Source organism: Camelina sativa, chromosome 17, assembly GCF_000633955.1.
Source record: "Camelina sativa cultivar DH55 chromosome 17, Cs, whole genome shotgun sequence".
Taxonomy (NCBI): Eukaryota; Viridiplantae; Streptophyta; class Magnoliopsida; order Brassicales; family Brassicaceae; genus Camelina; species Camelina sativa.
The window spans coordinates 32,787,267-32,806,077 of record NC_025701.1 but is presented as its reverse complement, the minus strand read 5'-3'; the positions used below and the strand labels follow the sequence as shown (position 1 = coordinate 32,806,077).

The 18,811-nt window shown below is 34.4% G+C and overlaps 3 protein-coding genes and 1 long non-coding RNA gene across 4 annotated transcripts in view; 2 read left to right on the top strand and 2 right to left on the bottom strand.

Annotated features, from left to right (window-relative positions):
* LOC109130010 lies at positions 294 to 1,721 on the top strand. The gene is made up of 3 exons (XR_002036173.1): positions 294 to 398; positions 594 to 681; positions 831 to 1,721. It is a non-coding gene; the product is annotated as an uncharacterized LOC109130010 (long non-coding RNA).
* LOC104758692 (probable LRR receptor-like serine/threonine-protein kinase At1g53440) lies at positions 1,979 to 7,775 on the bottom strand. Its single transcript, XM_010481602.2, has 23 exons — positions 7,561 to 7,775; positions 6,765 to 6,933; positions 6,599 to 6,670; positions 6,411 to 6,479; positions 6,235 to 6,306; positions 6,074 to 6,145; positions 5,908 to 5,979; positions 5,747 to 5,818; positions 5,609 to 5,680; positions 5,451 to 5,522; positions 5,281 to 5,355; positions 5,116 to 5,187; positions 4,959 to 5,024; positions 4,820 to 4,879; positions 4,690 to 4,728; positions 4,564 to 4,613; positions 4,105 to 4,475; positions 3,803 to 4,001; positions 3,573 to 3,719; positions 3,377 to 3,498; positions 3,076 to 3,286; positions 2,754 to 2,991; positions 1,979 to 2,673 (listed from the first exon to the last, which is right to left on the bottom strand). The coding sequence occupies exons 1-23, from the start codon at positions 7,670 to 7,672 to the stop codon at positions 2,064 to 2,066; spliced, it is 3,114 nt and encodes a 1,037-aa protein (XP_010479904.1). The 5' UTR covers positions 7,673 to 7,775; the 3' UTR covers positions 1,979 to 2,063.
* Positions 8,506 to 14,510, bottom strand: LOC104758693 (probable LRR receptor-like serine/threonine-protein kinase At1g53430). The gene is made up of 23 exons (XM_010481603.2): positions 14,278 to 14,510; positions 13,248 to 13,425; positions 13,068 to 13,139; positions 12,887 to 12,955; positions 12,728 to 12,799; positions 12,580 to 12,651; positions 12,418 to 12,489; positions 12,265 to 12,336; positions 12,113 to 12,184; positions 11,957 to 12,028; positions 11,804 to 11,878; positions 11,659 to 11,730; positions 11,512 to 11,577; positions 11,372 to 11,431; positions 11,241 to 11,279; positions 11,102 to 11,151; positions 10,649 to 11,019; positions 10,358 to 10,556; positions 10,086 to 10,259; positions 9,866 to 9,987; positions 9,585 to 9,795; positions 9,263 to 9,500; positions 8,506 to 9,181 (listed from the first exon to the last, which is right to left on the bottom strand). Exons 1-23 carry the CDS (start codon positions 14,387 to 14,389, stop codon positions 8,575 to 8,577), a joined length of 3,147 nt encoding a protein of 1,048 aa, XP_010479905.1. The 5' UTR covers positions 14,390 to 14,510; the 3' UTR covers positions 8,506 to 8,574.
* Positions 18,258 to 18,811, top strand: part of LOC104760013 — a 5,926-nt gene continuing 5,372 nt past the window's right edge. The window contains exon 1 of the mRNA XM_010482867.2: positions 18,258 to 18,582. The gene's annotated coding sequence lies outside the window, so the exon portion shown is untranslated. The remainder of the gene's footprint in view (positions 18,583 to 18,811) is intronic.

Genomic DNA, 18,811 nt, shown 5'->3' with positions numbered 1-18,811 from the left:
GATCTGGAATGGTGGGTTGAATTGGTGGGGACAGGGTGTAAAGGCATGTTATTTATTGTTGGAGGGGCTTTTGGTAGTTGGGGAGATATAGACGAAAATTGGTTAGAGATGAGAATAGTAGTAGAAGGAAGAGAAGTTGTCTGTTGAGGTTGCTTTTTGGAGACAGTAGCACAGAGACCTCCCTCATTAATCACCAGAGAGCTCATTTTTGAGACGGTAAGAGAGTCAGACATCTTGCCTTTTCCTTTTTTCTTTGCACTAACCGACGTCTTCTCTACATTGTTTGTTGAGCCAGGGACAGCGTCCTTCTGGGAGTCTTGAGGAGGAGGGAGCTGAAGACAATTCTTTGCGATGTGACCCAGTTCCTTACAGTGAGAGCACGTTGGGGGAAGCGATGGGTAAGTCACCTTAACTTCAATCACCTGACCATTATCTCTTGTATACTCCACAACATCAGGTAGAGTCTTTGTGAGATCCACAATTACCTTCGCAGGAGAGATCTTTAGGCTGACCAAGTTCAAAATGAAGTCATCTGTTTCTTTTGGCTCACCTACTAGTCCATCTATTAGACTTATCCCTTCCGTGGTACGCAGGTCTAGGGGGATATCAATCATATGAATCCAGATGGGGATGGAGGCGAGTGTAGGCTTCTCAGAAGAGTAGTAAGGAGTCCATGGAGAGGTATGAAACATAGAATCCCCTATATACCATATGCCTTTTTCAAGAACCTTCTACTTGATGTAGTCATTTGGGATTCTTACAAGCATTGATCGAGTCATATGGTTCATATGGATCTCAAGGCGTTTTCCTTTTCCCCATATGTGATTCAGAACACTCTGGATCTGATGATAAGAAGGGGGTCTACCATTGAAGAAGCAGATGATGAAATCCTTGTGCAACGCATCACCTCTCGCAAACACCTCATCAGGTATGTGAATACGAGGTTGACCAGAGTCCGCAATGGAGACCGGAGCGAGTCTTTTCAGAGATCTGCTAGTATATTGCTTCAGTCTTTCAGCCGGACTGTCTTTTCCACCTACTGCAGTAGTTGTTGTAGTCCTGCTAGGAACATATGCTCCACGTGACACAGTAGTAGTTGGGGTAGGGTTAGGAGTCAAGGAATATGGAGGGAGAGGTTGATGGTCAACATGGTTGTTAGTTTGGGTGGGAGAAGGGTTAGATCTCGCTGGGTTGGAGGTAGAAGCTTTATTTGTGATGATGGGGGAAGTTGATTTAGAGGGTAGGACAGTGTAGTTTTCAGATCCGGTGATGTTTGCCGGAACAGTAGTTGCAGATCTAGGATTTTGACTAAGATCTGATATAGGGAGATCTACCTAATGCATCTCAACATCCGTAGTAGTGAGGGCGATTCAGTGACGCACACAACACTCCTATCACCAGGCCCAGCAGTTTGAGCAGTTTGAGACAAGAGTTTTGGAATGGGTGAAACAGAGGGGGATAGGGGAGGGAAATGTGACAGGGACCTAGAGGAGGAAGGGTCAGGAGGATCTGGAGGGATTGAAGGGGGGTTGAGGTTACCACCAGCGGCGGGAAGTAGCGGATTCAGGGCGGAAGCACGGCCATTGGAGAACCAGCGATTCTGCATCGGAAACCGAACCAGATAGAAAAGTCAACGAGAAGTCACAACTGTGGTTCTTTGAATCTTCCAAGTTTTTTGCTGGTTAATAGGTTTTGTTATTTACATTTGTAAAACAAAATAAGTTGGGCCACGAATTAAAATTAAGGTCTAAAACAACTTAATGACTTTTTGTTTCATCTTTCTCCGATCTGACATTACAATGCTTCCAACTCTGAAACGTGCCATTCCATCGCGCTTTAGCTTCCGATTCCATCGTGCTTTTTAGTCTAAAAGTACTCACCAATCCATAGAAATTTCACAGCGGTAATAACAAAACCTGAAAAGATTTTCTTATTGCAACAAGTGGATTTTTGAACTTTGAAGATTAAACCAAGTAAAAAGAGAAGGAAATTTTGATTGATAGCAATAAGTTCTGTTTGAAGAGAAATCAGAATAAAAGAGTCTTTAATGATTTACAATTTCATCACTCAATCTTCACATTGGTAAGATCATCTAAAAGTCGCTTTGACGAAGATGACGAAAGTCCTTCTTGCTGTTGTAGGCTAACATCTTTGCTAGGCTCAGAGAAGGAAGAGTCAACCCAAGGACCCTCCAAAGAAGAGGAGCTAATGTGTTGTTCACTGTTTCTTGTATAGGTCGAGACTTGTGACTCGCTGTCTTGTGACAAAAGCTCAAAGGCCTTAAACCTCATTGCAGCTGAATCACTTGGATCTGCTTCACGTTTCACCAGTGGTGGTTGGACTTTGATTTTTCCTTCTAGCATTTTTACAACAGATGACATTGGTGGTCTCAATGTCGGAGATGGGTTCGTGCAGAGTAAAGCTATGTTCAACATCCTCATTGCTTCTTTCTTCGAAAAGCTTGTACCGAGATCTGGATCCACAAGCTCTAGAAGACTCCCTTGTTCTTGCAAGACATATGCCCAATCAAGAAGGTAAATAAACTCTTCTCTTGGTCTATAATTTGTATTACTCTTCCCACTAACAATCTCTAAACAGACAACACCAAAGCTGTAAACATCTGCTTTGTCTGTTAAGTAACCTCTCATTGCATACTCTGGAGCCATGTAACCTCTGCATGGATGAAATATAAATTATTGTAAGTGTTAACCGCTCTCTATGAATTTTAGAAAAGATAAGTGATGAACCCTCACATTGTTCCTGCAATCCTTGTGCTGATATGTGTATTCTCTTCCTCGTCGAGCTTAGCTAAACCAAAATCAGAGATCTTAGCATTTAGAGACAGATCAAGAAGCACATTTGTCGCTTTTATGTCTCTATGAACAATCGTCAGCCTTGATTCCTCGTGTAGATAAGACAATCCTTTCGCAATCCCTAAGCATATCTTGTTCCTTGTTGGCCACTCCAAGTGAAGTTTCTGTTTCTCTGTGCCTATTAAAATAACCCTTAAGACACTTTAGCTTAAAGATGATGATCTTTCAATCTATCTTTCTCAGATGGATAATAAAAACTAACCAAAGAGTGCGCGAGCGAGACTGTTGTTCTCTAAGTACTCGTACACAAGCAAAAGCTCTTTCCCTTCAATGCAACATCCATAAAGTTTCACAAGATTTGGGTGTTGCAACGCAGAGATCATTCCGATCTCAGTCACAAATTCTCTGTTTCCTTGCTTAGATTTTGATGAAAGCTGCTTCACCGCGATGGTCATTCCATCAGCAAGAACACCCTAATAACCAAAACCGATTAGTACTCAAAATCCAAACTCAAAGAACTTGTGAAGATGTAAAACCAAAGCAATCATGCATCAGTACATCACCTTATAAACCGGTCCAAATCCTCCTTCACCAATCTTGTTTTCTGGATCAAAGTTATTAGTAGCACGTTTGATTTGTTTCAATGTGAACGATCCTGTTTGCAAATCAAGTCCCCGAAGCTCCTCTGATAAAACAAAAATGTAAGATTTGAAAGAAACAATCAGAATCTTGAATACGACGAGATCATTTCTTTCTTACCATTTTCATCCACTTCTTTTTTTCCACCTAAGTAACCTGTAAGCCAGAGGATTATAAGTACCAGCAACCCGAAAGCCGTACACGCTGCAATTACAATGCCTGCAAGCGCTCCCTTGGACAATTCTTTTCCGGTGTCAACCTTGAAATCTACAATAGAGTAAGAACATTCATTTATTCACTCACTCCAAAATTATTGTAAACAGTTGAGAAAGATTGGAAAGAAAACTCACTTGGTGTAATAGTAATGGCAGATATGAGAGGCCCGTAAACACCTCGTGTTGGTATTACGTTTGTGCCTTTCCCTAACCACTTTAAGTGAATCTCCAACGTACTTCCATTCACCTGAACATCATCAATTTGCCTTAGGAACGGTTTACCAACTCCACCTGCTCTTTCAGCTATGTTAAAGTCCCTCTCCAACAACTTCCCCTGCGCAAGAGAATCCGAATTTCAAACTAACATACTGATTAAAGAAAAAAGTGAAACTTGGTTTTGAAAAAAAATACTTTCTTCTTTGTTCTGCAAAACTCACTTGAACATAAATGTCGAATACTCGCCGCCCTAAGCTTCTATAAGTCTGGTCATTTGAGAAGATTATCTCTGCAAAATGGAGCTGCACTTTGTAACTTCCTTTTATCATGCAGAGTCCATAGTACTTGAGTGATTGTGAAGCGAGACGGGCTGTTGTGTAATACTCTGGAGTTGATTTATTGATCAAGTTAAATGTGTCAGATGCTAAGTAGGGGGCACTGTCGTTGCCTAACCAAGCTCCAGAACTACTGTATCCCCATCTTTCAGAGACAGAAGAGAATGTTGATGCTCCTCTCTTGTTTAGGTCTTCCACATACATGTCTTTACCAACCTTGACTTGGTTTCCTCCACAGTTGATGAACAAGGAAGAATCTGCGAGAAACTTATTCAGGTTTTTTTCTTCCCTAGAAAAGTTCGAATCTTGAGGGTGTAGATGTGAAAGTTGGAATATTCCACTTACGTTCTGCGTCTCTAGGACATGGAAGATCCTTCCTCAAGCACCATTGAACACTACACAAGTTGGTATTATTTCTCTGTAAATATCTTTGATTTTACGAGTAAAAAGAAGGGTAAAAAGATGACTCACGAGTTATCGGTTGCTGACGGGTAGCTGGAGATCAAGTTCCTGAAAATGTAAACCAATAAAGCTGATTAGAAAAGCATATAGACAAAGTTAAGTTGACAAATCAAGTATATCAAACAACAACAATGCTTACACATCAAGCTGATTACAGCTTACAGTAGGTGGCTTAGTGAAATTGTTGTAAGATAAATCGCTGAAAACAGATCAAGAAATCGTTAAACCCAGTTGTATTCCGAATTTTCAACCTCGAGGTAGTTTGTTAGTTTGCTTACATGTTTTGTTTACTATCCAGAATGAACTGAGGAACTGGACCAGTCAATGAGTTATTATTCAGATACCTAAAGCAGCAAAGTAATTAACCCTGAATTCAGTTTTTGAACTTTGAAGTAAGATTGTATAATCTTTATATCTTGATAACTGGAAACATACATAAAGTTAAATGCCTCAAGACTCCGAAATGTGTCTGAAATTAGACCGGTTAGCATGTTTGAACTTAAATCGCTGCACACACGCACATGTACATACTTTAATGTGAGGTCTTGGATCAAAATATTAGCGTTTAATCTCTAGCACTAGCAAAAGAATTTGACTTACAGTAACTTCAGATTACTCAAGGAAGTACCAATGTATTCCGGAATAGAACCCTTTATCAAACAGTTTCTTAGTACCCTGATGAAGTTAATAAGCACAGAAATTTAAATCTTGTTTAATGAAATGAAACAGAGTTTGTAACTTGAGTTGAGTCAAACTGTAATAAAACTTACAATCGTTGCATATTCTTCATATTTTGCAGGTCTGGAAAAGAAGAGGCCGGTCCACGCAAATCAGTTATCCTCCTGATAAATTAAGCTCTCTATTAAGCTCAAAAGTTTTGATGACAAGCATGCAAAAAAAGGTATTGTTAAACTCTCTGCTTACTTACAATTCAGTCAAGTTCCTCAAGTTTGATATTGAAGCTGGAATTGGACCTTCCATTGATGTGCCTTCGAAGTCTCTGCAGATTTAACAATTCAGTCTTACTACAAGTTTCACAGTAAGGTGAAAAATGATGGTCACTCACAGCCTAGTGAGCTGAGTCCAGTTTCCAATAAAATCAGGTATCTTTCCAGATAGAGAGTTTCCATCAATCCGACTGCAAGAAACATATGAAAATTTTAGAACCATACCAAATCCAAAGAATCAAAATTTTTGAAAAATCCAACTGTGTTTGTTTATACTTACAAATCAGTCAAATTCTTGAGATTGCTTAAGGACTCAGGGATCGGACCCGTGATGTTGTTTGAAGAGAGTAGCCTGTAATTATAAACAGACCAATCACTAAGTAAAACTACAATAGCAATATATAATAAAGAAAAAAATAAAATGTATAATAAAAGATAAATCTTACAATCTTTTCAAGCTTCTTAAGTTCCCTAAGTTTGAAGGAAGTGATCCTGTGAATAAATTAGTTTCGAAATTCCTGCAATTTGTTGTTGTTGTTTTTTTTGCCTTATTAGAGTCTCTTCAATTCAAAGTTTGAAGAATACAAGACTTAGATAGGAATATTACACTATAGTAAGTGTAGTAATCTCTCCGAGTTGAGGAGGAAACGGTCCAGAGAGACGGTTTCCGGTTACAGACCTGTTTTAGTTGCAGAAAACAAAAAAAACGCAAGAATCAGTACAACTTTATCGTATCATCACAAGGAAAAAAAAAGATATAGGCATTGGAGAGAGAATGGTTACAAGATTTCAAGTGGAATTCGAGACAATGTTGTAGGTATTGTCCCACTGAGAAAGTTCAGCATAAGATCTCTGTAAGAAAAAAGAAAAAAACACAGATTAACAAAGATTGCGTAATCCTCAAGCCTCAGACGTTTTTGCTATGATCCATTGACACAGTAAAACCAAGAAACAAAGATCCCGGTTCGTACATCTCTGTAAGGTGTGTGAGGTTCCCGAACTCTGGTGGGATAATTCCTTGCAAATTGAAACCTCTAAGCTGTCTGTTGATGAAAAACAAAAGAAAAGAAAAAAATTGTATTTTCAGAACCCTAACTCTGTTTCTTGTTATGGAAGTTATTGTAATGGGGCACATACATGTTTGTGACACGACAGACTGAACTGGAGTTGAGGGTACAGTCGCAGGTGATGTTACTGGTGGTTACTTTGCTGACATTAAAGTTCCAGTTTCCGTCCGCACAAGAAGTCCTCTCGATGTTCACTGTTTGGTTTTGAAGCTTCGTAAAGATCGCTCGCAATGTTTGAACTGCTCAAAAATGGTCAAAACTTTTGACGGTCAGATTTGAAGTTCAGAAATAAGAGATAAATACTGTAGTTTAAAAATATCTCAACCTCCAGATTCTCAACGTCTCTTTCATTAAGGCAACTTGCACATAAAGTAGAAATATTTATTTATTTATTTATTATTTTAATAATACACATGTTGGAGAAAAGATTTTTTTTTTTTTTTTTTTGAGTTACATATATATATAATTCTATTTGGATCTTCTGATAATCCATGATTCATGACGACCAATACCATTCAATAAATTCATTGACGACCAATATCATCAAGAGCAAAAGTATAACTTTTTTTTATTAAAGACCGACAATAATATAATTTCTTTTTCTGGTAAAGGATTAACAAAAACAATATAGTTTAGTTGATTTTTTTTTTTAGGTGCACCAAATTACAGAGTTTAGTCGGTAACTTGAAAAAGATAACTTTCTATCAATTGAGTTTTTTTCCACTAAAAGCAAGCATCCAATTACTTTTTCTTCATTAAACAAAAAAAATTTGAATCGGATAATTTGAGAAAAGGATAACTTTATATTGAAATTGAAGAGATCTAATTGAAATGTAAATATTAAAAAAAGAGTGAAGATAAGGCACCTTCATCTTCTGGCAAAAGTTGAGCATTTGATCCGTAAAAATCCAAGTAGATGATGAAGATGAGAAGAAGGGCATACATAACTTTCTCGGCCGAGTAAAAGAAACCCATCATCCTCTCGTTTTTTTTTTTCCCTTGGAAAAACCAAACTCAATTCTCAAAGAGAGAGATAAAGAAGAAGAAGAAGCAGAAAGAAGTGTATAAGCTTTTTAGTGTTCACTTAAATAAAATATATACATATTAATAACAAAATCTCATAAATATAATGTACTTTTTTAATATCTAGCCACCGGGGATGAATACTTTATTTGGGCTTCATTGACTTCTTTCTAGTCTTCGTTTATGTTTTTTAAATCATTAATAATTAAGGTGTCATATTAATAATTAAGGTGTCATAAATTCTGTGATTTTTCCTGGTTAATATTTGATTTTGTAATTTTTTTTCGCAAACACAACACAACTAAATATTTCCTCTCTTTTAGAAATTAGAATATATAATGTTTTAGTTAAAACACACACTATTTTAATGGAACAATTATCATGGAAATTGATATAGGCCTTGAGGTGAGAGCTACATGCCATGTTAGAGATGGATGGTGGTTACAAGGCTGGCCTTCGCACTTTCATTAGTAAACCAAATTGATGCGTCCAAGTGGTGGATTGACTTTCACACTCTCTCTTTCGTGGATACAAACAGATGATGATGTATGAGGATTATCTTTGGAATTAGAGAGATAATTTCTTTCAAATTTTTTTATTTATATAAATTAGATTTTTTATTTTTGGTAAAGCGATTTTAAAAAGCTAATTCCAAAATCTGTGTCTTAAAAGCAATTATACTTTTCTTACAATTTTATTTTACAGTACGCATTTGAACTTTATTTTGTTTTTTTTTCTGAAAATTTTCAGTTGTTTGTTATAAAATTTGATTGATGTGTACTGTATATCAGTAATAAGTTGGTTAATACTGTTGTGTCTGTAAATTAACTAAAAGAATCTTAATGATTCACAATTCATTACTCAATCTTTACATCGGTAAGTTCATCTAAAAGTTTCCTCGAGGAAGACGATGAACGTCCTTCTTCTTCTTCTTGTAGTTGGGTAGGCTCAGAGAAGGAAGAATCGACCCAAGGACCGTCCACCGAAGAGGGGCTTATGTGTTGTTCTCTGTTTCTCGCAAATGTTGAGGCTTGTGACTCGCTGTCTTGTGACAAAACCTCAAAGGCCTTAAACCTCATTGCAGCTGAACCACTTGGATCTACTTCACGTTTCACCAATGGTGGTTGTTGGACTTTGATTTTTCCTTCTAGCATTCTTACAACAGATGACATTGGTGGTCTCAATGTCGGAGATGGGTTTGTGCAGAGTAAAGCTATGTTCAACATACTCTTGGCTTCTTTCTTCGAAAAGCTTGTACCGAGATCAGGATCCACGAGTTCTAGAAGACTCTCTTGTTCTTGCAAGACATATGCCCAATCAAGAAGGTAAACGAATTCTTCTTTTGGTCTGTAATTTGTGTTGCTCTTTCCACTCACAATCTCTAAGCAGACAACACCGAAGCTGTAAACATCTGCCTTGTCTGTTAAGTAACCTCTCATTGCATACTCTGGAGCCATGTAACCTCTGCATGGATGAAATATATATTCTTGCTAAGTGTTAAGCGCTCGCTATGAATTTTAGAAATGATAAGTAATGAATACTCACACTGTTCCTGCAATCCTTGTACTGATATGTGTATTCTCTTCCTCGTCGAGTTTAGCCAGACCAAAATCAGAGATCTTAGCATTTAGAGACAGATCAAGAAGCACATTCGTGGCTTTTATGTCTCTATGAACAATCTTCAGCCTTGATTCCTCGTGTAGATAATACAATCCTTTCGCAATCCCTAAGCATATCTTCTTCCTTGTTGACCAATCCAAGTGAAGTCTCTGATTTTCTGTGCCTGTTAAAATATAACCCACAAGAGACTTTAGCTTAAAGATCAATAACCTAAAACTATCTTTCTCAGATGGACAAGAAAACAAACCAAAGAGTGCGCGAGCGAGACTGTTGTTCTCTAAGTACTCATACACAAGCAAAAGCTCTTTCCCCTCAATGCAACAACCATATAGTTTCACAAGGTTTAGGTGTTGCAACGCAGAGATCATTCCGATCTCAGTCACAAATTCTCTGTTTCCTTGCTTAGATTTTGATGAATGCTGCTTCACCGCTATGGTCATTCCATCAGCAAGCACACCCTAATAACCAAAACCGATTAGTACTCAAAAGAACTTGTGAAGATGTAAAACCAAAGCAATCATGCATCACCTTATAAACCGGTCCAAATCCTCCTTCACCAATCTTGTTTTCTGGATCAAAGTTATTAGTTGCACGTTTGATTTGTTTCAATGTGAACGATCCTGTCTGCAAATCAAGTCCTCGAAGCTCCACTAATATAACAAAGAAGTAAGATTTGAAAGAAACAATCAGAATCTAGAAAACGACAAGAGTATTTCTTGAAACATAGGAAAATTGTTTTCTTTCATACCATTTTCATCCACTTCTTTTTTTCCACCTAAGTAACCTGTAATCCAGAGCACTAGAAGTACCAGCAACCCGAAAACCGCACATGCTGCAATTACAATGCCTGCAACTGCTCCATTGGACAATCCTTTCCCTGCAACTGCTCCATTGGACAATTCTTTCCCGGCAACCTTGAAATCTACAAGAACAGGCAATATAGAATAGAGAGAACATTCACTCACTTACTCACTCTAAAGATATTTCAAACAGTTGAGAAAAATTGGATAGAAAACTCACTTGGTGTAATCGTTATGGCGGATATGAGAGGCCCGTAAACAGGTCTTGTTGGTATCATGTTTGTGCCTTTTCCTGTCCACTGCAGATGAATCTCCAGCGTACTTCCATTCACCTGAACATCATCAATTTTTCGTACGAAAGGTTTACCAACTCCACCTGCTTTATCTGCTATGTTAAAGTCCCTCTCCAACAAATTCCCCTGCATAAGAGAATCTCACTTTGAACTCTGATCCAAGAAACTGAAACTTTGTTTGGAAAAGGGTTTTCTTTATTCGTTTTGGAAAAACTCACTTGGACATAAATGTCGAATACTCGCCGCCCTAAGCTATTAAAAGTTCGGTCATTTGAGAACATTATCTCTGCAAAATGGAGCTGCACTTTGTAACTTCCCCTTTTCATGCACAGTCCATAGTACTTGAGTGACTGTGGAGAGAGACGTGCTGTTTTGTAATACTCTGGAGTTGATTTATTGATCAAGTTAAATGTGTCAGTTGCTATGTAAGTGGCCTTGTCATTGCCTAACCAAGCTCCAGAACTACTGTATCCCCATCTTTCAGAGACATAAGAGAATGTTGATTTTCCTCTACTGTTCAAGTCTTCCGCATACGTGTCATTTCCAATCTTGAGTTTTTTTCCTCCACAATTAATGAACAGAGAATACTCTGCGGAAACCCGAGAACAAAAATGTAAATGGTTTAGGGTTTCTTTCTATATAAGTTTGAATCTTTAAAAATGTACACTCACGTTCTGCATCTCCTGGACATGGAAGATCTTCTCTCAAGCACCATTGAGTACTACACAAGTAGAGTTGTTTTTTTTTTATGTAAGTATCTTTGGTTTTTGAGTTCTATGAACTGATAAGAGGGAGGAAAAGGAGACTCACGAGTTATCGGTTACTGACTGGTAGCTGGAGATCAAGTTCCTGAATGTGTTTAGCCAATAAAGCTGATTAGAGAAACATATAGACAAAGTTAAGTTGAAAAAACACGGATATGAAACAACAACAGTGCTTACACATCAAGCTGATTACAGCTTAAAGCAGCTGGCTGCGTGAACTTGTTGTTAGACAAATCGCTGAAAACAGATCAAGAAATTAATGACCGGGGAAGGGCAGATAATATAAAACGTTGGGGGTAGTTAGTTAGTTTGCTTACATGTTTTGTTTACTATCCAGAATGAACTGAGGAACTGGACCAGTCAATGAGTTATTATTCAGATACCTAAAGCAGCAAAGTAATTAGCAACCAGTTTAAGAAGTAATATTTATATCATCTATATTATGTTGATAATTGGAAACTTACATAAAGTTAAATGCGTCAAGATTCCGAAATGTGTCTGGAATTACACCGGTTAGCATGTTTGAGCTTAAATCTCTGCATACACACATACTTTAATGTAAGATCTTGGATCAAATAATTAGCCTCTCTAATCTATAGTTCGACTTACAGTAACTTCAGCATACTAAAGGAGGTACCAATGTACTCTGGAATAGGTCCCCTTATCAAACAATTTCTTAGTGCCCTGATGAAGTTTGTAGAATGTTAAGTATTGTTTGATGAACATGAGTATGTATATAACTTGAGTCAAAGTTAAACTTACAATCGTTCCATATTCGTTATATTTTGCAGGTCTGGAAATGAAGAGGCCGGTCCACGCAAATCGGTTATCCTCCTGATGAAAAGAGAGCTTTATTAAGCTCAAAATCTTTGAAGAGAGCATGCAAAAAAGGTATTTTTAGAATCTTTGCTTACTTACAATTCAAGCAAGTTCTTCAAGTTTGATATTGAAGTTGGAATTGGACCTTCCAATGATGTGCCTTGAAGGTCTCTGCAGATTGAACAGTTTAGTCACTATAAATTTTACAATTTTCTTTAGAAGAAGTAATCAGAGAAATGACGGTTACTCACAGCCTATGGAGCAGAGTCCAGTTTCCGATGAAATCAGGTATCTTGCCAGATAGAGAGTTTCCATCAATCCGACTGCAAGAAACATATGAAGCTTTTAGAATCATTCCAAAGAATCAAGATTTCTGAAATCTCCATGTATCTTTTTCTACTTACAAATCAGTCAAGTTCTTGAGATTGCTCAAGGACTCAGGGAGTGGACCTGTGAAGTTGTTTGCAGAGAGAAGCCTGTAATTATAAATACAACAAATCACTAAGTAAAACTGAAATAATTAACAATGAAAAAGAAAAAACAAAGTATATGATAAAGGATCTTACAATCTTTTCAAGCTTCTTAAGTTCCCTAGGTTTGAAGGAAGTGATCCTGTTAAACTATTACTTTCCAAATTCCTGCAATATGCTTCTTACATATTAGAATCTAGTCAATTCTGGTTTAAAGAAAACAAGATTAGATGTGTAACATTACAATTCAGTAAGTGTAGTTATCTCTCCGAGCTGAGGAGGAAATGGTCCAGAGAGACGGTTTCCGGGTACATTCCTATTAGTAAACAAAAACGCAAGAATCAGTACAACTTTATTATCATCACAAGAAGAAGTAAAAATATGTATTGCAGAGAATGGTTACAATATTTCAAGCGGAATTTTAGACAATGTAGCAGGTATCGTTCCATTGAGAAAGTTCCGAGTAAGGTCTCTGTATGAAAAAACGAAAGGAAAAAACACAAAACAAAGACTGCTTGAGTTCCAAGTCTTGGACATTTTGCGAAGAATCAAGAAACAATGAGAAAAGAAAAAAATGTGCTTACATCTCTCGAAGACTCGTGAGGTTTCCGAACTCATGCGGGAAAATTCCGGGCAAGCTTAAACTCCTAAGCTTTCTGTTGATGACAATCAAGAAGAGAGAAAGTTTTTGTTTAAGAACCCTAACTCTGTTTCTTGCTTGGAAAGTTTAAGGAGATGAGAAATAGTCATATATATATACTTACATGTTTGTGACACGACAGATTGTGCTGGAGTTGAAAGTACAGTCGCAGGTGATGTTACTGGTCGGTGGGTTGGGGGATGAGCTGACAACAAAGTTCCATTTTCCGTCGGAACAAGAAGTCCTCTCGATGTTCACTGTTTGGTTTTGAAGCTTTCTAAAGATCGTTCTCAATGTGTGAACTGCTCAAAAATGGTCAAACTTTGTATAAATCAGGAAAGTCCAATTAATGAATTAAGAATGAGAGATTTAAACAACTACTAAAAAATATCTCAATCTAAACGTCTTTGTTATTGACTCAACTGCACATATTGAAAGAGATTTATTCGTTTACTTAACACTTCTTTGAGAAAAATTATATATTATCATATATTAGAAAAAAATAAAGAATTCTTACAATAAATCACTCATTTACAAGTTGATTCAATAGAAAATATATAGTAGGTATTATAATAAAATGGGAATCATGATCCCATTGGTTTCATTATTTTAATGATTCAGAAATTGAGATGCAAATGAAGTTAAAATGTTTATACATGAAAAAAACGAAAACCGTGTGTGTTCGTTTAGTCAACTAAATATTATGTGTACCTAATTTTAAAGCTTTTGCATCGTACAACTATCGAGATAGTAGGTCCACGAAATTCTATAAATCCAATATGTTCTAGCTTTTTATTTGTCAAATATGACAAAAAATGTGACTTTAGAAAATTTTAAGCTTATACCAAGATCTACGAAATTTAACTATATAATAAACACATCATATTGTATTTATATTTTATACTACAGAATCTGTAATCTATAAACACATAAATTCTTGTTCGTTTCTTCAAAAAATGTGACTTTAGAAAATTTTAAGCTTATACCAAAAGCTAATAAATGGATAACCTTTTTTAATTCTCTTGTGGAATTCTTGAATTCACAATCTAGTTAGGGTTTTTCTTTTTTTTTTTGTCTCAAGAACAAGAATTGAAAGATTGAAAGGAATTTATATGACAATGTGTGTGTAGATTACACAAAAGATTGAGACGCACCTTCTTCTTCTAGCAAAAGTTGAGCATTTGATGATCCAAAATTTTCCAATAAGCAAATGAAGATGAGAAGAAGAGCATACACAACTTTCTCTGTCGAGAAGTTGAAACCCATCTTCTCGAGTATTTTTTCTGAGGAAAACACCAAACAGATAAGACACGAGACTAGAGTAGACGATTGAGAGAGAGAGAGAGAGAATATTAAAAGAGATTAGAGGGAGTTGGGAGAAATAGTTGTGAAAAAGCTTTTAGTGTTCATATATATAAATTAAATATCTCATTTTCTCCCAAAAAAAAAAATCTCATATGTCAGAAATAAAAACGTGATTCTACCAAAAAAAAAAAGTGAGAAAAAACAATCGAAATAAATGTATTTGTGATACTAGCCGTCGGAAATGAGCAATTTGTGTGGGGTGAACTGATTGCTTTCTAATCTTCATTTGTATTTCAAATTAAAAAGAAATATATATTATCTTAATTTTTTATTATTACCTTAAATATTTGATGAACTCAGATTTTACTTATCTTACAGATTCTACATATGTATTTGAATAAATAGTGACTAACACAGCAAGATCTACGAAATTTAACTATATAATAAACACATCATACTTTATTTATATTTTATACTATAGATTTAAATCCAATACATTTTAAAATCTAATATATTAATCGCGGTTTTGGTCGTGCGGAAAAAGCGGTATTACAGTGCAGTACGGTTTAACTGCGGTACGTGCGAGAGAAATATATTTGCGGGACAAGTGCAGTTAGTACAAAATAAGCGGTACAGAATAATATTTGATTGGTGAAAACAAAATTGCAGTTTTAGAATAAGTGGTACAAAATAATAAATAACTAATATAATTGTAAATTATTATTTTTTTTGTCTTAATAAAAAAATATTTCAAACCTTAAATACAAAAAATTATTCTAAACTATTATGTAGATATATTTTATGCAAAACTAAAAACATTATTTACAATTTATTAACATTGTGCTATTTATAACATATGTGAATTTATTATTATTTGTAATTTATCATTATTATTTATTTTGTTATTTATAATATATAATCATTTACATTAACCTTTATACTTTTAATTCATTAAATTATTTATCCAACATATTTTCCATGATTTTATTTGATAAAAATTATTATTTTTAAATTATTAAAATTTTGTAGTTATTTCCTACATATTTGAATTAATTTTTATTTAATTTGTTATACATAACTTATTAGAGAGAAGACAAAGGTATTTACAGTAATGCATGTTTTTGCTTTTATATATCAATTAGGATTTACCCTGTGGTACACCACGGATCCATTTTTTTGTTTTTAATAAATTAATAACGCCGTGTATTATGAAGAAATCAATTCAAATATTTATAACAAATAGATCAAAATTTAAGTTATATTTATGTATTAGTTTTGTTTAGTGTAATATTATATATTTATATTTTACTGTTAATTATAGGATTTAACCCACAGTTTACCGTAAAATAATTTGTTCTCTACATTATCATAAATTACTCAATTTAATATATCTAATATTGATAATGTTAGCAAAATAATGAAATGATAAATTATATGTGTAACACCAAATTAATGATAATTTAATTTATATTCATATTGATCCAAATCATTTGCACCATATAATTTTATTGCGTGTTATTTTAACTTTTAATTGTAAATATTCATTATATATTAAAATAACTCAAATGTAAAATAATATATATCTGGAAATACTTGTTTGGTTACAAAAATCCTAAATTTTTTTTTAAAATATATTCGTTTATAAAAATTCAAATCACATCATATGCTGAAAAAAACTAAAATTTAATTAACTTTATGTATTAAAATAGTAATTCAAATAATTAAATATAAGATTAAATAAAAGTGAAAGGAGAATTATATTTTAATATAAAATATTGCTTTAAATTAGGTAGATAGATTTTAGGAAATTAATATTATCAAATAAGGAAATGATTGTGTTTGATTGTAAGGATTGTAGAGAATTTAATTGAAATAAGAGAGGATGACACAAAAATGTACTTAAAAAATGTTAAGATAGATATAAAAAATATTTAAAAGATAGTGTAGTATTTTCTACGTCAAAACCGCTTAATAATAATCATAGGTAAATGTAAAAGCGGTCCAAGACATAAACCTTTGGACAAAACCGTAAATCATTGTTATTATGAATTGAAACTTGTTTGGATACAAAGATAAGAGAAGATAGCACAAAAATATACTTAAAAAATGTTAAGATAGATATAAAAAATAGTTAAAAGATAGTGTAGTATTTTCTACATCAAAACCGCTGGATAATAACCATAGGTAAATGTAAAAGCGGTCCAAGACATAAACCTTTGGACAAAACCGTAAATCATTGTTATTATTAATTTTTTGTGTGATTGGTAACTTTAGTGTGGTTTTGACAAAATGGTATTGAAAACCGCTTTTTGAGTGCTTTCGTTCACATCTTATATCTTCTAAGCCATATTTTACTAAATGTTATGGAAGTGCTTATCTTACACGTTCCTACCCAGAAGTTTCCACGTTCGGTTTCCGCTGTTTCTGATTAACATTCATTAATTAATTATTAAAGCTTTTGTAACAAAGTTTACATTTTAAAAACTTTACTACAACAAGACCGTGCGTCGCCATGCAAAAAAGGTTAAATTATTCTACTTTTAACGTAGGAATTGTTAAACAAATGACTAAGAGATTATGTTTTTGACTTTTAGTTTTACTTTCTCACATAGCTTTGTTTTTAATAAAGGGTTTATTATCTGTCTAATTTGAAGGTCCCGTAGTCCAAAAGGAATGGCTGTGTGAATGTTGTCTATAAGCAGCCATACTTAGCACAAAATCTTGATTGTTTATGGTTGTTAGAACTTACAAGGTATATAAAAGTTTTTGTCTTAAAAGTTTAATTAGCTTGACAAAACGATATCCCAGAAAGTAAATAATTTCTTTTACCTTTTTTATTTATCTATGATAAAGTATTCTTTTACCTATTTATGGATCTAATCTGTTGGAACTTCTAACATGTATTCTGTTTGTCGTAATATCTATATATTGCAAAATAGAGCGTGTCGTGTCGTCTTATTGGCTATTCAATCAAATTAGTTGTGACCGTCCAATTTCTTAATATATTAGGGGAAGAAGCCAAAGTTTTAGTTTGTAAGCCTATACTGAAAGTCTGAAACTATTCATTTTCTATTTTAAAACAAAATAACAAAGTTTTTACAAAAGTCAATAATGGGCCTAGCTATGCTCTTACAAACTGTTGTCTTAACTCTTAAGCCGCTAATTACATCAACGGCTCCTTGCCACTATTCAATCAAATTAGTTGTGACCGTCCAATTTCTTCATATTTATAAGGGGAAGAAGCCAAAGTTTTAGTTTGTAAACCTATACTGAATGTCTGAAACTATTCATTTTCTATTTTAGAACAAAATTAAAAAGTTTTACAAAAATCAATAATGGGTCCTATGCTCTTCTTACAAACTGTTGTCTTAAGCCTAAGTATGCAGTTTACTGTTTACCCTTACAAAGTTTGCCGCTAATTACATCAACGGCTCCTCGCCACTGTTACAATGCAAATCTTTTGTTTTCTCTCTGTTTCCTTTGTTATAAAAAGTGTTAATTCTCAATATTAAAATGTAATGTGGTTAGTTATATTTTATACGTTGATATTTGACGGTTTATAGTTTGTGTAGTTGTGACACATCGCAAATCTATGTATAAGAAAAAAAAGGGAAAATTGGAGATAAAGGACATTTTTTTTGAAAAATGTCCATATACACTTGGTTTTTTTAGGTTTGGTCATATAGGTTTTATAATAATCAAAATCCAGTTTTGCCCTCAATTTATAAAAAACTTAAAAAAGAAAAAATATATAAAGTTAATATATAATTAAGGGATAATTAATAGTTAAATTTATTTCCTAAAATAATCAGAAAACAAAACAAAATCCTAAACCTCTAATTGTAAAATAGAGTTCACGAAATCGTGATTTACCCAAACCCTTTTTCTTTCTCTTCTTTCTTGTTTTACGAAATCGTAAAAAAAAAAACAAAACTTCGGTGATATCGACAGCGGCGGTGACTGGGTTCCTCTTGTGGTCGCGATTCATCGACGGAGGTGTGTTTTTATCCTTGTTTTTACTCATCTGGGCAAAGCTTCGGGGATATTGATATCTGGGCAAAGCTTCGGTGAAATCGCAAAAAAAAAAACAAATTTCGGTGATATCGACAGCGGCGGTGACTGGGTTCTCTTGTGGTCGCGATTCATCGACGGAGGTGTGTTTTTATCCTTGTTTTTACTCATCTGGGCGAATCATCAATTTTTAGTTTCCTCCCACTAATCGCTCAATTTCGTTTGCTTCTCTTCACAACATATTAAAATTTTCAGCATATTGTATTGTAAATCTTTGTAGTTTTATCATATTGATTTCGTTAGTTTTACAAGTATCAATTTTAGTTGCATGTTGATTTTTAATGCTCTTGATTTTTTTTTTTTTTTTTTTTT

Excerpts from the sequence above, each read along its gene's own strand:
- LOC104758692 (XM_010481602.2), bottom strand. The coding sequence starts at position 7,672 with ATGATGGGTTTCTTTTACTCGGCCGAGAAAGTTATGTATGCCCTTCTT. Across the intron at positions 5,980-6,073 it reads TTAAGAAGCTTGAAAAGATT|GCTACTCTCTTCAAACAACA; the intron begins GTAAGATTTATC and ends TTATAATTACAG. Across the intron at positions 3,499-3,572 it reads AAAAGAAGTGGATGAAAATG|AGGAGCTTCGGGGACTTGAT; the intron begins GTAAGAAAGAAA and ends TTGTTTTATCAG.
- LOC104758693 (XM_010481603.2), bottom strand. The coding sequence starts at position 14,389 with ATGGGTTTCAACTTCTCGACAGAGAAAGTTGTGTATGCTCTTCTTCTC. Across the intron at positions 11,578-11,658 it reads CTTGACGCATTTAACTTTAT|GTATCTGAATAATAACTCAT; the intron begins GTAAGTTTCCAA and ends TTGCTGCTTTAG. Across the intron at positions 9,796-9,865 it reads GATTTGGACCGGTTTATAAG|GGTGTGCTTGCTGATGGAAT; the intron begins GTGATGCATGAT and ends TTTGGTTATTAG.